The sequence below is a fragment of the Rattus norvegicus genome, chromosome 6, assembly GCF_036323735.1.
Source record: "Rattus norvegicus strain BN/NHsdMcwi chromosome 6, GRCr8, whole genome shotgun sequence".
In the NCBI taxonomy this organism is placed as follows: domain Eukaryota; kingdom Metazoa; phylum Chordata; class Mammalia; order Rodentia; family Muridae; genus Rattus; species Rattus norvegicus.
In genome coordinates, this window is record NC_086024.1 from 103581712 (window position 1) to 103596854 (window position 15143).

The window sequence follows — 15143 nt, forward strand, 5'->3', positions numbered from 1 at the left end:
ACCCTGTCACACGTGGATCTTAACTTTCAGTGTGTGTGTGTGTGTGTGTGTGTGTGTGTGTGTGTATGTGTGTGTGTCTGTGTGTGTGTGTCTGTGTGTGTGTCTGTGTGTCTGTGTATATGTGTCTGTGTGTATGTGTCTGTGTGTGTGTGTAGGTTTTGAGCAAGGGTGGGTATAGGTTCTAGAGCCCTGCCATCCAAGTTGAGTAGCCTTCATTTCATCCCAACAGCTGTGACTATTTACAAGTGACCTCCCCCACCCCCATGGTGCTTGTTGACTGTTGAAGTTCCCACATAGAAGGAAGGGTTGGGAAGAGCCATTGGGCCCTCCCCTGAGATTCCTGAAGCTTCCCTCTCACCTCCTGCCCTCACTTCACATGACCTTGTGGGATAGAGTATATAAACTGGAATGTTAGAGTGAGGAGATACCATCTATGCTCCTATAGGGAGGTTGTCACCCATGCTGGGGTGAAAAGGCTTTGTAGTCTCCCACATTCCTGTAAGTGCCCTTCACCTGTGTTCTGTAAGTAAGCCTGATAAATTCATTGATTTCCCAGGCTGGACTTCGGTGGGATTATGTTTGATTTGCTGTTGGTGCTGTATGAGGAAGAAGTTGGTGTTTGTTTACATCTTCCCAAGTTGAGAGTTGAGCAACAGTTGGGAAACTAGAAAGGGAACAAGAGAGGGAAGAGTGGTGCTGAGAAGGTGGTGTGGGCAAGAGTGCATGTGACAGGAAATAGAAGAAGGTGCCTGTTGGGCCAAGTGGGGCATCGGGTTGGAGGAGGAGAGTGGACAAAAGCAACTTCTATCTGAAAATACCACAATAAAACCTAATGCTTTGCATACTAATTAAGAGAATTTAAAGCCTGGAACTCTTTATAAGGTTCATTTACCAAAATATAAAAACAGACAACAATCAGAAGAAAGCGGGTTCTTCTTAAGGTGTCTTAAGTTTTGTTCTGAAGCTGCTCAGCCCTCTGGTCCTATCTCTGGATGCCCTGGCTGAGAGAAGGGGGACACAGTAGGGAGAGTTGGAACTACCTCTCCTCCTCACCTGTTGTCTCTGCCCTTTGCTCCCCTTTTCTCCTTCCCTCACGTTGCTCCTCCTCCTCCTCCTCAGACTCTCTTTTCTTTCCATTCTCAGTGTGCTGGATCTTGGAACTCCTGGGAGTATTTGGAATCATGGCAGAAGTCAAGGTGGAGGTGGTTGGCATAGACTGGCAGAAGCGCTGCCTTTCCCTGGAGACACAGCTTTTCCGCTTCCGCCTGCAGGCCAGCAAGATAAGGGAGCTGCTGGCTGACAAGGTGAGTCTCTGGAGAGGAGGCTGTCCCTTCCTCACATCAGGGCGGGGCGGACAGAACACACTCTCTCTCTTGCTCACTCAGTTACTCCCTCGATCGCTAAGATTCTGCTATATTTTTCACGAAAAATGGAAACTCAAAAGCTGTCATGTGGCATTTCTCCTGACTCTGCCACCTCAGGTGTCACATAGGAACGAATGGCACAGTTGAGCTGGGCATGGCGTGGCCCAGTTTAAATCTCAGCACTCAGGAAGCAGAGGCCGTCAGAGCTCTGAGTTCAAAGCCTCTTCCCTCTTCCAAGGATTCAAGGTCAACCTGGGCTATGTAGTGAGATGGTCAGAAACAATTAAAATTTAAAAACAATATGGTCTTCTTGGTTCTCTGTCACTTAGCGTGCTAGTGGCTTATCATTCTCATCCTCATTTCTCTTGCTGGTACTACTGCTGTTAACACTTTACCCTCATTTTGGGCTGGATGACTCTTTAAGAGAACAATGGGAATCCCCACCCTCTGCCCATCCCTTATTATCAGAAGAGCCTGATTTTCTGGGGACAGCAAACAAGCTTTGGAAAAAGACAAGCCTGGCTCTGTGAACTTCCACCTCTCAGGCCCAGGGCAGTATTATACCTCTGAGTTATTTTGAGACTTGTAACAGATAACTTATGTAAGAGTTCAGACACAAATTAAGTAATGTGAACAGGTGTGTTATCTTTATAAGCTTAGGTAGGCTGGTCTGCAAAACTGAGCACTGTTGTCACATTTCTCTGGGAAGGTACATTCACGTGGCTGACTCTCACAAGTATCTCCTGTTTAGAGAGTGGAGCCCTGCAGTTAAAATGTATTTGTGTGGGGGCTGGGGATTTAGCTCAGTGGTAGAGCGCTTACCTAGGAAGCACAAGGCCCTGGGTTCGGTCCCCAGCTCCGAAAAAAAGAACCAAAAGAAAAAAATGTATTTGTGTGGGTACACAGCAGGTGAATGACTCAACTAACTGCTCTCTTGATGGTTCTGATTACAGTATCAGAGTGCTTAGCTAATCCTTTCTTGGTACAAAGGTAAAGCTCAGCTCACCCCTTATAAGTACACCGAGCCTTGATTAGTAAAGCTGGAAAGAAAGGAACGAATGACCTGCTCCTTTTGGTGTTCCTGCAACCTGGGGTTTGGGAAAGCAAGTGGGTCAAGTCACTTCCCACAGCTGAGGCGTGGCCTCGGACTAGATTGGATTTGAACTCTTGAACGTGGGGTCTGCTGGCATTGCTTTCTTAGTTCAGAAGGCATAGGGTTCCTGTAGTGGGTATGGCCACCTCAGGGAAAGGGTAGTGGGTCTGAGGATGGCGTGGTCAGAACCCCTGTGTCGGAGTCACCTTGCAGCTTGCTTGTTTAGGGTGTCTGTTCTTGGATTGCTCAGTCTTCTTACCCTAAGTCTTCGGGGTGCTGTTAATATCTGGTTAACGGGCTCCTAGAAAATGGCTTTGTCAGTATGAAGTTTGAGGACCTTGCTTTTGTGGTGTTGGTGGAGGGAGTAAGGTAAAGAAACTGTAAGGGGGGCTCTGCTCAGCCAAGTGGGCTGAGGCATATCCCAGGGGAAGACTTCTAAAATAAAAATACAACAAGGAATTAGCATCAGATAAAACAAAGTAGAGGACCTCGAATGGAGCCCATAGGAACTCTGAGGGGATGAGAGATAAGCAGCACTTATCTTGGAGAAACAAGACTTCAGGACAGGTCACACAGGAGTTCCCAGGAATCAGAATTAGTGAAGATGAGTGTAAAACCCAAGTGACCAGTGCCTAGGGGTAATCTATAGTTAGTAGGGATTCACATGTGCAAGAGACAGCTGCACTTCTGACAATACAGCCATGGACAAGAGACTATAAATTAATTTACTAAAAACTACTAATCGTAGAATAAAGAAATTGAAAACTCGAGACAAGAATAACACTGTAGGGCTGGAGAGATGGCTCAGTGGTTAAGAGCACACTGGCTGCTCTTCCAGAGGTCCTGAGTTCAAACCCCAGCAGCCACACGGTGGCTCACAACCATCTGTAATGAGATCCGATGCCCTCTTCTGTTGTGTCTAGTGTGTGAAATAAATAAATCTTAAAAAAAAAAAAAAAAAAAAAAAAAAACAAAACCCAAAGTTCTAGATCAGGGTTCTGGCCCTCATTTAAAAAAAAAAGAATAACACTGTTTCAAAAAGACCAGCTGACTTTAAAAGCCAGCTAGAACTTTGAGAAAGTCTCCTGGTTGAAATTAGCTTTTCAGTGGATAGAATATATACCAGGTTGGGCACCATAAGATGGATTGTGTGTCTATTACTAGGAATAAAATCTAGTGCCTCCCGTGTGGCCGTATGGCAGGTAGGCGCTCTCCCAGAAGGTATGAATACACACACACACACACACACACACACACACACACACACACACACACACACACACACGATACAGCATGATGTGACTGCAGGATGCTGAGAACGTGTACATTCCAAATCACACTCCCTAAGAGCCATGGAGGAGAGGGAGTATTTGAAAAGCTAATGCCTAAAAACACTGCAAACTTGAGAAAAGAGGTGAAGCTGCAGATTCAGAGAACACAAGGAATGAGAACAGGATACAAGACTTAAACCTCTTTGTCTTCTGTTTTTAGCTACTTAACAGTGTGGCTGCTGTAAGAACCAAACGGCGGCTTAGACCAGACACACCAAATGGTGGCTTAGACCAGACACATGCTTGTGTCTGTCAAGTGTGGCTTCCCAGACAGCAGCAGTCTAGCCCTGAGCTGGGCGACAGTTTACCCTGGTGCCCCTGGTCTCACTCTCCTTCTAAGTGTATAATCCAGAGGTTGCCTGTATCCCTTCTGCCCAGATCCCACTGGCCAAATCTTAGTCACATGGTCATGCTCAGCATCAAAGAAAGCTGGGAACCCAGGACCCCATACGTGCTGCACAAGCACTCTACCACTGAGTTACCATCTCAGTAATCAGCTGTCTTTGAGTCTGGAATAATGAAAGTGATAATGAGTAGAAATAAGTTATACGCTAACTCAGATCATAGAGTGAGGAAATGGAATAAAACGTCTCCTGGATACAGATGGTAAATAGGAAAGGAAGGGGGATTATAAGCCAGGTATGGTAGACAGTGCCTGTAATCCCAGCAGCACTCAGGAGGAATTCACCTCCTGATTTTCTTGCAGAAGGGTCATGGCAAGGTCAAGTTAGGCTACATGAGATTTTGGCTCAAAAAACAAAAGGAGAGAGGACCTACAGAAGGGACAAATACAGTGGTAGAAATAAATCTAAATATATCAGTCACAGGTGACATATAAGAACTATATGATATATGAAAGTAGGAAATGGTCTAGTTAGGTGCTAGCATCTGCCTGTGATCACAGCACTGGGGAGATTGATGGAGTGTTCTAAAGCCACCAAGGACATCAACTAGAACCCCAAACCTTTGCCTTTACTTGTACTGTTTTGTCCAGTGTGTAAGAAAGGTAGTAGGGCACGGACTTTAGGGTGTTGGGAATCAGGCCCAGGGCTTTGTCCGAGGTAAGCAATGTTTTATTTCTCTGAGTTACACCCCCAGCTTTTGGGGAATTTTGAGACAGTCTCACAGGGCCCAGGCTGGCCTTCAATTTCTAAGTAGCCAAAAATAACCTTGAACGTGTGCTTCTGCCCCCACTTCCTAAGTGCTGGGGTTATAGGCATGCACTCCCACACCTGGCTTGAGCCCCCTTTTCAGGACAGTTGAGACCCAGGTCTCAGCTCAGGTCTTCTCAGGTAGCTCTGGGCATGGCCGCACTGGGTGCAGGAGAGTGCCTGCTACTCCACTACTGTGAGGTTGGTATTTCACAGTGCTGCCATGTGTCACAAGTTCTTGTGGACATGAGGCGTTGAATACCAATCTGGTGCCAAGTGCTTTTCGTCAGATTGCTAGAGCCAAGTCCTAGGGAGCTTGTGAGTCTTAACTGCAGCTGGTGAAAGTGGATCCTTGACAGCTGGGTAAACCTGACACCCTGGCTGGCAGGTCCTGAGAAACCCACACACTAAGAGGAGAGCTGAGGACAAGCTCTTAGGAATCCCTCTTCGGTGAGGAACCAGAAGCAGAGTGGCTTGCCCATAGAGCCTGAGTTCCCAGGAGAGGAAAGGAGGTGTGGAGAGGCAGCAGCGGCATCAGTGAAAGGAGAGCTCACACTTAAGAAGTGATGCATCAGCCTGATTACACCTGCGAAAGTGCAGAAAATCTGTCTTCATAAAAACAAACGTAAAATTCCTCCTCATTCAAGGCCAGTATTGCTAATTGAGTACAACAGAAGACACACAGATGGCCATGGTGCATGCCTGTGCATGTCGCCTTTAATCTAGCACTCAGGAGGCTGAGGCAGGAGGATCGTGAATTTGAGAATAGCATGGACTACATAAGTAGAGTCTCTGTGTCACAAACCAAAATAAAAATGCTTTTAAAATTTATTTTACTTTACATTTATGTGTGTGTGTTTTGCCTACATGTATGTATGTGCCCGCAGAGGTTAGAAGAGGATCTTGGATCCCCTAGAACTGGAGTTATAGAGAGTTGTGAGCCACCATGTGGGTGCTGAGAATCAAACCCAGGTCCTCTGCAAGAGCAGCAAATGCTTTTAACTTCTGAGCCATGTCTCTGGTCCCTCAAGAGTTCCTTTTCAAAAAGGGAGGGCTGGAGAGATGGCTCCAGGGTTAAGAGCACTTGCTACTCTTGCAGAGGACCTGAATTCAGTTCCCAGTAGACATGTCTGGCAGCCTGTAACTCCAGATCCAGATCTGACACCCTCTTTGGGTTCCACAAGCACCAAGCATGCATGTTGTGTGCACACATATACTTATCAACTCATGCATTCACATAAACAATAAAGCCTTCAATAAAGGGGGAAACCAGTTCTATATGTTTAAAATCATTCAGTGTTCAGAAGCTAGTTTTGGGACCTCTTCCTTCCCCCAAAAAGAGGCATAGAAGTGAGTGCAGAGTTCTCAGGAGCTCCAAGTGTCCTGAAAAGCTGATCGCAGGGAGGGTTTGCAACCATCAGCAGCTGAGGGACAGAGCTGCTTGCTAGTGGCTGACAGGGGGCCACTGGCTCTGGATGGCCTTACAGGGTTTCTCTGGTGTAGACCAGGCTGGCCTCGAACTCAGAAATCTGCCTGCCTCTGCCTCCTTAGTGCTGGGATTAAAGGCATGCACCACCACCACAGACCGGCTAAGACAAATTTTTCCATGTGACAAAATTAGAAAATGTGAGACAATAATTGTGGACGGTCATAAATGTGAATTATTTCCCAAGGCAAGCCTATGGCTTTTGAGCCACAGAACAGATGTTAGAGCTACTGTCTAACCGTCTGGGAAAGTTGTTGAGGAGCCAAGACCTTCCTGTTCAACATTTCATTGTACTCTTAGCGTACTCACAGTTTTACATTGTAAAACTAAAGATTTTATGGGTGGGGCAGCCACTTCTGTCCCTGTAGTATAGTTCTGTGCGGTGAGAAACTGGCTGAAGGTCAGGGAGCCCCAGACCGGCCTAGGACCGTGTGGTTTGACCTAAGTGATACTTAGTCTGGCACAACATCCCTCTCTCCTAGATGAGCTGAGTGAGTAATTTGTTCATGGTGACTCAATTCAGTAGAAGGGAAGAAGTGCACTTGGCCTTGGCCCTTCTCACCGGTTGGGAGACCTGTGCGTATAACTTTGAGTTTTACCTGGACCTTTGCAGGAGCATCCCCCAACTGCTCCTCAGATGCAGTGTCTACCAAGTAGCTGTGTCTTCTAGACCCACGGGAAGGCAGCCTCAGAAAAGAGACTCTCGGGGCCTCAGACAGGACCTGTGGCTCTGCTGTGACCTTCCCTGACCCACACCAGCACAGCTTCTCTTCTTCCCTTCCCACCTTTGCTCAAGGAAAGCAGAACTGTAGCTGAGGTGTGCCTGTGAAAAGACTCAGGGGATTGCTTACTGTTTCTAACGTCAAGCCAACGTCCAGGCTGAGGGAGACAGGGTTACATTTCTGGAGAAGTCAACTCCTCAGTGAACAGCAGCTGGATCAGTGCTGGCCTTTGGAAAACAAAGGGCTCTGAGCCTACCCACCCGCAAAGAGAAGGGTGGGGTGTGTCTCTCACGCATGAACAATGTAGGTGTGTTGCCCTGGGGCAGGAGAGAGAGAGAAAGCAGCTAGCGCCATCTCAGGGAAGGCACAGGACCTTTGACATGAGAGCGTATGAATTAATGGTAAGTGGTTCGTCAGCACACAGAGGTGCAGCTGAGGAACCTATGCTGCACACTAGGCTGTGGGCGTGTGGGGACTGCAAAGGGATGTCCTGTAGGCCATGGGCTGTACCTTAGGCTGCAGCTTAGAGCTTGTCCCTGAAGAGCCCCTGCATAAGATTTCAGAATTAGCCTTTAACCCCAGCCCTCAGGAGGCAGAGGCGGCCAGGTCTCTGTGTAAATCCCATGCGAGATAAGTGCTTTACCACTGACCACCTCCAGCCAGCAAAGCAGGTAGGTGACTAGGTAGGTAGATGGCTTTGTTTTTTAAATTACACAATGTATCTGTATAGGTGCACATGTCATAGCCCATGTGTGGAGGTCAGAGGACAACTTTGTGGAGCCAACTCTCTCCTACCTTTATGTGGGATCAGAGATGAGCTCAGACCCCAGGCTTGCACAGCAAACATCCTCCATCTGCTGAGCCGTCTGGCTGGCCCAGTATATATTTTATTTGTTTGTTTTGGTTTGCTTATTTATTTATTTATTTATTTACTTACTTACTTACTTACTTACTTACTTATTAAGACATGATCTTATGTGGCCCAAGCTGTCAAGAATTTTGTATGTGCTAGTCCTGGATTTTTTTTATCTTTCTGTCCCCGCCTCTCAGGGCTGTTACTGCAAGTGTACACTGCTATGCCCTGTGCAAGATAGAATTTTAAAAATACATGCTATTATTTTGTGTGTGTGCATCTATCTGTATGTCTGTGTGTCCATCATGCGTGTATGTGGTGAGAATACAGTTTTCAGGGTTTGTCTCTTATCCTTTTCCTTCCCACCTCTGCACTTGCTGGCTTGTTCCTGGCCAGGTCTGTCTCTGCCTCCCAATGGACCCCGTCTCATGGTAGAAGTGCTGGGATCACAGATTTGAGCCATCTCATCTGTTTCCAGAGATAGAATCAGGTTGTCAGCAAATGCTTACCTAGCAGATGCTTTTACCTACTTAGCCAGAAATCTTTTTAATTTAGGAGTTGATGGATCATCATACCCCTAAGTTTCCTTTGATCCTCAGCACACACACAAACTTACAAATACTTGAGTGTCTTTTTTGTTCGTTTGTTTGTTTCCTGCTCCCATTCCCCATGATCTTATGCTGTAGCTCTAACTGCCCTGGAACTTGCTATGTAGACCAGACTGGCCATGGACTCACAGAAATGCACCTGCCTCTGCCTCCGAATGCTGGGACTAAAGGTGTGCACTATCATGTCTGGCCTTTTTCTAGTCCTTTAAAATTAGTGAAGTCAAGTAAGAGGATACTAATGAATGCCACTACCCCAGCTGGTCAGACACTTGGAGTGGAGGAAGCATTCCCTTACACTGGCAGAAAGTGGACATGATCTGTGCTGGCACATGGGCAGACAGCAGTGTGGCCTATCCATCACCCAGTGCAGAGAAAAAAGAGGCAATAGAGAGGAGACCAAGGCAGGGTTGGAGTGGCAGTGTTCAGGAAAAATTACAGTGACCTGCTATCCTACATGGTGGCTTTTTGTCCTACAATGATGACAGCAGCCATACTACTTCATCTGCTGAGAATTGCCGTGGAAAGTCTCTAGCCTGACAACCTGGAGCCATTTCCACAGGCAGTTGAAGTCTGACCCAAGTATGATGTCTGTGCACCTGAGTGCCCTTATACCACTGTCATCATCAGGACCTGGTACCAATCTCTCTCCTCCCTCTGCCTTGAACAGATGCAGGAGCTGGAGCAGAGGCTGCTGGAGGCTGAGCAGAGAGCTGAAAATGCAGAAACTCAGGTAACTGTGTGGGGGAGTGCTGGGGAAAATGATCTTCCTTTCCCATGGCCACATGGGCACACGCTTAAGAAGAACCTCCAGTCATAGGCGGGGCTCAAACCCGTCGAGGCACTAGGATCTTCTGTGCTGACAAGGAAGGAGACGAGGGTAGTGAATGGGTGTGTTAGTCCAAACTGGCCTCGCTGTGCTGAGGGAAACTGCAGTCCGTGTTTGTCATGTCCTTGTGACTGGTACACAATTAACGTGGAGCCTGCTTCCCCTGTCATTCAGGAATAATCCACACTGAAGGACATTTCACTGTCTTTTAGCGGGATCTTACACCGGCGTGTACAACCTATGGGGTCTGCATTTATCCCAGAACAACACAACACATGTGTAGGTGACACTGTCATGTTACAGTGTCAGTGTATGGACACTCCTGCCTGGAACGCACAGCCTTCTTGGTTGCCATTGGAGAGAATTCACTGGGTACCCATGTACCAGATTTTTAAAGACTTCAGAGCAATACAGAGAGTTGAAGGTCATTCAGGGTCACAGAGCAGGACCCTGCCTCAAAACAACAACACTGTAAATACGTTAGCCCAGGAGTATGTGCTGTTTCTACTTGCAGTTGGCTGGTTAGATGAATGGCAGGGCCCTGTCCAACTCTGAGAGGGTTAGGAAATCTGAGCACATGGATGTCCTGTGAGGAGCAAATATCTCTGCCCCAGTGGGGTGGGAGCTGCTCAGCCCCCGATGTAACTGGTTTTCAGAGCAGCCGGAATGAGTTCTCAGTCCTCAGTCCTCAGTCCCTTCTTCGGCACAGATTAAGGCATCACTGGTCATTTCATTAATTGGCCCAGATTCCCCTGAAGTATCAAGGGGTTAGCCCATTCCCTATCATATTAGCCACTGCACATGGTTCACGAGCGGTCTGAAACCTTATGGGCACTCGTTGGTGCTTTTCAGGTGGGTGTGATGGAAGAAAAGATAAAGCTGTCCAACCTGAAGAGTGTGGACTCCACAGGCAGCTTGCACCAAAAGTACCAAGAATTGCTGAAAGCCATGCAAGGCAAAGATGAGCTCATCGGCCAGCTGCAGGCACAGCTGGAGAAGCAGGTAGGGGTTAATGTGGGCCAATGTGAGGCAGAGCCTGTTTCCCCTCTCAGCATCTGCATCAGTTGGCCTCGGTGTCCCTAGGCCCTGTGCTTGAGCCCTGGGGTGGTGGGGAAACCTTCCTTTCATGAGACTCTTCTTTTACATGGCAGTCATTAGCGTCTTCTTCATCTGTTCATTAGAAGCTAGGGGAATATAGAGGAAGTAGACCTGAGGGGAATGTCACCTCTGCTGCTTGCTGCTCTCTAGGGAAATTAACTGACTCACACCTTGGAGGTTACGAAGCCTCTGAGGTTTGGGGAGTAATTACCCCTAGGTATCTGTGGTATCAGACTTGTGGTTAGGACTTGCTAAGGAGATCTTTTCCTTCTCTGTGGTGGCCTTGTGCCAGGCCATCATGTGCTACTTGATACTTGGCTGTAGTGAGACTGAAATGGTGTAGGACTGGATTGTCCACAGATGGTTGGCCAAAGTTTCTCAATGAACCTGGACAGGCAGAGAACAGAGTTGTCACTGAAAATGGAGACTCCGCATGAGTACATGGGAGCCTAACAGACCACTGTCCAGTATTGAAGCAAGTTGGCCTTCTTGCTCCTAGGGGCTTCCAGAGCCCCTTTGGCCCTTCCTTTTGCTACTTTTGCTACTTCCTGTGCACAGACTTCCCCTTCATGGTCTTTTAAGCACCATCATGGAGCCCAGTCTGGCTCTGAACTCATCTTCCTGCCTCTACCTTCCGAGTTCTGGGGTTATGGACATGTGGCCCCATGTCTTTTCCATTCCAGTTCCGTCTCCTTTGTCACTGGTCTTATCTACCCAGCTTTGCCCTGGTGCCATATTGCCATCCATTCCCCATAACAAGCCCAAGGATAGAGTGGAGGCTTTGACTTATCTGCATGTGTATTTGCTGTAAAGGTTCCAGCAGATTCAAGCAGTTCCTTCAGTCATCGTGGGTGAGTGGAAATTGTCAGTACTCACTGAACAGTCCCTGACTGGATGTGCCTTTTATGCACTGATTTTAGAGATGTTTTTTCCTCTGAGTGACTCAGAGTTGGAAGAAGTGGCAGGCAGCATTCTGATGGTTGGTGGGGCAGAATGGCTTGCTCCCAGGTGAGGCTGAAAATGTCTACAATTATAATCAGTAGGGAAATTATAACTGATGTTAGAGAACTGAAGTCTGCCTGCTCTTTGTACAAAGCCAAAGGCCTTACTTGTTTTCTGGCTTTGCAAGTCATATACTCAGTGTGGCAACTGCCCAGTTCTGCTGTTAGAGTGTGAAATAAAACGTGATGATCTGTAAATGAGTGGGTGTGGCTGTGTTCCAATAAATCTTTGTCTATAAAAATGTGTAGGACACAAACAGGTGGCAGACTTTCCTTTGGCCTCAGGGATACTGTTTACCAGCCTTGAACTAGGTGTCCTTTAAGGTCCTTCCAGGTCTGAATCGCTGATCTGACATTCCCAGCTCCTCTTCACAGCCTTCTGGTTTGGAGTCTGTCTGTCATCTGAGTGTCAGGCACTTTGCACTAGGAGTTTAAGGAGAGTCATTTCTGCTCAGTTCTGAACAGCTCACGAGCTTCATGCTGTTCCGGTCTGGAAGTAGTTCTCTTTGCGAGCTAGCTGATACCTGTGGTGCAGCACTGCACTCTGCACTCTTACTTCAACTTGGAATGGCCCAACAAGAGGGGCCATCTTACCTTTCATTTTAGAGTGTATATTTGAGCCCAGGGAGATAGGCTCAGTGCCTTATAGCAGGAAAGCTTCGTGTAGAACCAGACCTGTTATTTCATTCTGGGCTTCCTCGTAAGCTCTGCCCAGCTCTGACCCTCAGACTCACACTCTCGTTCATGGTGGTCATGGGCGTGTGCTCTCCCATGGAGCTCAGTTTTCACTGTAATGTGGTGGAGTTAGACTCAGGCTGGCCTCAAACCCAGAAATCAGACAGGCTGCCTCCCTAGTGTTGAACAAAAGGCCTGGCTACATGAACACCTTTTCGATCATTGATTATTTTGAGAAATACTACTTCTATGCGCATTTATCTCTTAATGTATGGTATAGTAAAAAAAAATTAAAAACAATAAAACCTACAAAACTACACCCCCAACTCCATCCAGAAGGGATTAAAATGCTAAGTGACCTTTGCCCTCTCTCCCCAGTGTTCATTCCCACCCTCTCTGGTCTTTGTGTATCAGACTGTCGTTTTGTGGTTGTGCCATGCTTGCTGAAGTAAGTCCGTTGGTGGGCACTCGGGCTCGCTCGGGCTTTGGATTTCCTGTGTTGTGTTGTTTTCTCAAGTAGTATTTCAGTGAGCGCTTCCATGGCTCGTTAGGCCAGGGATGTGTATGCACGAAATGTCGGCAGATGTTGTCTAGCTGTCTCCACAAAGGTCTTGCCAGTTTGTGTGAGAGTTGCTCCCAGTATTGTTGACATTGGGGGTAATATCAAAGTAGTCTGATAGAGGGAAGTGATGTCCCCTGCATCTGTATGCCTAAAGTCATGGCTGAGCTTCACCCCTTCATGGGTTCTTTCTTTGTTGACTCTGTTCAGACCCTTTGCGTGTTTATTTGACTGTTTGTGGGAATACCCCTTTGTGTGTTGTTTTTGTTACAGATCCTTCTTAGCTAGGTCTTTTGTTTTGTTTGGAAAACGGGTCTCTGTATTTGCCCAGGCTGGTCTTGAACCTGTGTTTAACTGCTCTTCCCACCTCGGCCTTGTGTACAGTTGAGTGCACACTGCCCACCACCATGGCCGCCTTCCACTGGTGTTTCAGTTTCTTCAGCTGCTTTTCTTTTGTCACACAGTAATTTATAGTGATGATACAGGATGATAGTGACTTACTAGTTTTTTCTTCCGTGGGTTTTTAGAATTTATATTATGCTTAGGAAAAAGCCCTTCCTAAGTTAACTTTTGTTTTAATCAGGATTTTGTTGTATAGTTCAGTCTGATTTTGGGATCCACCTGCCTCAGCTCCTAAGTACTGAGGTTGTAAGTGTGTGGGTATCATGCCCAAGAAGAATGTGTTTTAAAAAGTGTAATGTAATTAGTTTTCTCTGCTGCAGCGCCATGTCCCATCACTGTGCTTCTCTTGGCTTCCCTCCTCCCTTGCTGTCACTAACCAAAGGCTGTCTCTTTGCAGAAGCAGACAAGAGCTGAAGAAGCCAAAATTGTTCAAGAAAAAGCTGCAAAGATCAAGGAATGGGTGACAGTAAAGTTAGCAGAGGTGAGTTAAAACCTCGGCCTGAGGGCCTCCTGGGCCTGCCTCTGCCCAGCTAACCTGGCCCTGCCTCTGCCCAGCTAACCTGGCCCTGCCTCTGCCCAGCTAACCTGGCCCTGCCTCTGCCCAGCTAACCTGGCCCTGCCTCTGCCCAGCTAACCTGGCCCTGCCTCTGCCCAGCTAACCTGGCCCTGCCTCTGCCCAGCTAACCTGGCCCTGCCTCTGCCCAGCTAACCTGGCCCTGCCTCTGCCCAGCTAACCTGGCCCTGCCTCTGCCCAGCTAGCCGGCCTGCGCCTGCCCTGATTCTGTTTATCAGAGTCCTGCCAGGCTTTGCTTCAGACACAGCCAGCTCCACTTTCCCCTTCTCCACTTTGTCTTTCTAATCACTTCCCTTTTCCTTTTGTCTGGGTCACCCTTCCTGAAGCCTTCCAGCCAACCCCTGGGTTGAGGCTGGGAAAAGGGATCAGTAGCTAGAAGTTCCAGAATCCTCTCAGCTGCTTTTCTGTGAGCACACTCACAGTGCCATTTATTCTTTGTCTTACTTCTTTTTAAAAATATTGTAACGCATGGGCTGCAGAGATGGCTCAGTGGTTAAGAGCGGGCACCGCTCTTATCGTGGGCCTGAGTTCAGTTCCAAGGACCTAAGTTGAGCACAACTGCTTATACCTCCAGCTCCAGGGGCTCACACACATGCACACACACAAACCAAAAATAAATCTTATTTTAAAAGAAATTGTGGTCAGCCTTGATGTGGCAGCGCACACTTTTAATCCCAGCACGTGGGAGGCAGAAATCTGTGAGTTTAAGACCAGCCTGGGCTACACAGTGAAACCCTGACTCAAAAAATGTGTGGTAAAGTATACACAAACTTTGCCATTTTAACTGTTCATTAAGTATCCAATGCAGAGGTGCTGAACACACACACACACACACACACACACACACACACACACACAATATAGCATATTGTGTGTGCGTCATCACCATCCATTTCCAAAACTTCTCACGCACCTCCAGTTCTCTCCTCTCACAGACCTCTTACCTCTCTCTCTGTAGACTTCATCATTCATTACAACTGGGTTAGGAGGCCAGGACTAGACACTTAGAGCATTTCTAGCAAGCAGACAGGGCTCTTTTTAAACTGTGAGTTCTTGGGGACAAAATAAATACCTCCCAAACCCACTATCTGGCCCTTGCTGCAAAGAGTTCAAGAAAAGTGTGTTGGGTTTAATTTAATAGAAAATTCAGTGGTTAAGAGCTCTTCCAGAGGTCCTGATGAGTTCAAACCCCACAACCACATGATGACTCACAACCATCTGTAGTGAGATCTGATGCCCTCTTCTGGTGTGTCTGAAGACAGTGATAGTGTACTTATAATAAATAAATAAATCTTTAAAAAAAAAATAGTCACCACAGGGATAGAACTCACAAATACCATAGGGAGAGAATCAAAGTGGATTTGAGAAGTGCACATCCCATGTAACTACTTAGCTAGAAA

General features: G+C 47.2%; 1 protein-coding gene across 8 annotated transcripts in view; it reads left to right on the forward strand.

Annotated features, from left to right (window-relative positions):
- Window positions 1–15143, forward strand: part of Plekhh1 (pleckstrin homology, MyTH4 and FERM domain containing H1) — a 49426-nt gene that overhangs the window by 9408 nt on the left and 24875 nt on the right. For all 8 annotated transcript variants that reach the window (XR_005505523.2, NM_001395591.1, XM_039112286.2 and 5 more), the window contains 4 exons: window positions 1144–1304; window positions 9276–9338; window positions 10287–10436; window positions 13567–13650. Coding sequence is in view for 7 of the 8 variants with exons in the window: in NM_001395591.1 (NP_001382520.1) it covers window positions 1182–1304; window positions 9276–9338; window positions 10287–10436; window positions 13567–13650 (420 nt within the window). In the remaining variant the exon portion in view is untranslated. The remainder of the gene's footprint in view (window positions 1–1143; window positions 1305–9275; window positions 9339–10286; window positions 10437–13566; window positions 13651–15143) is intronic.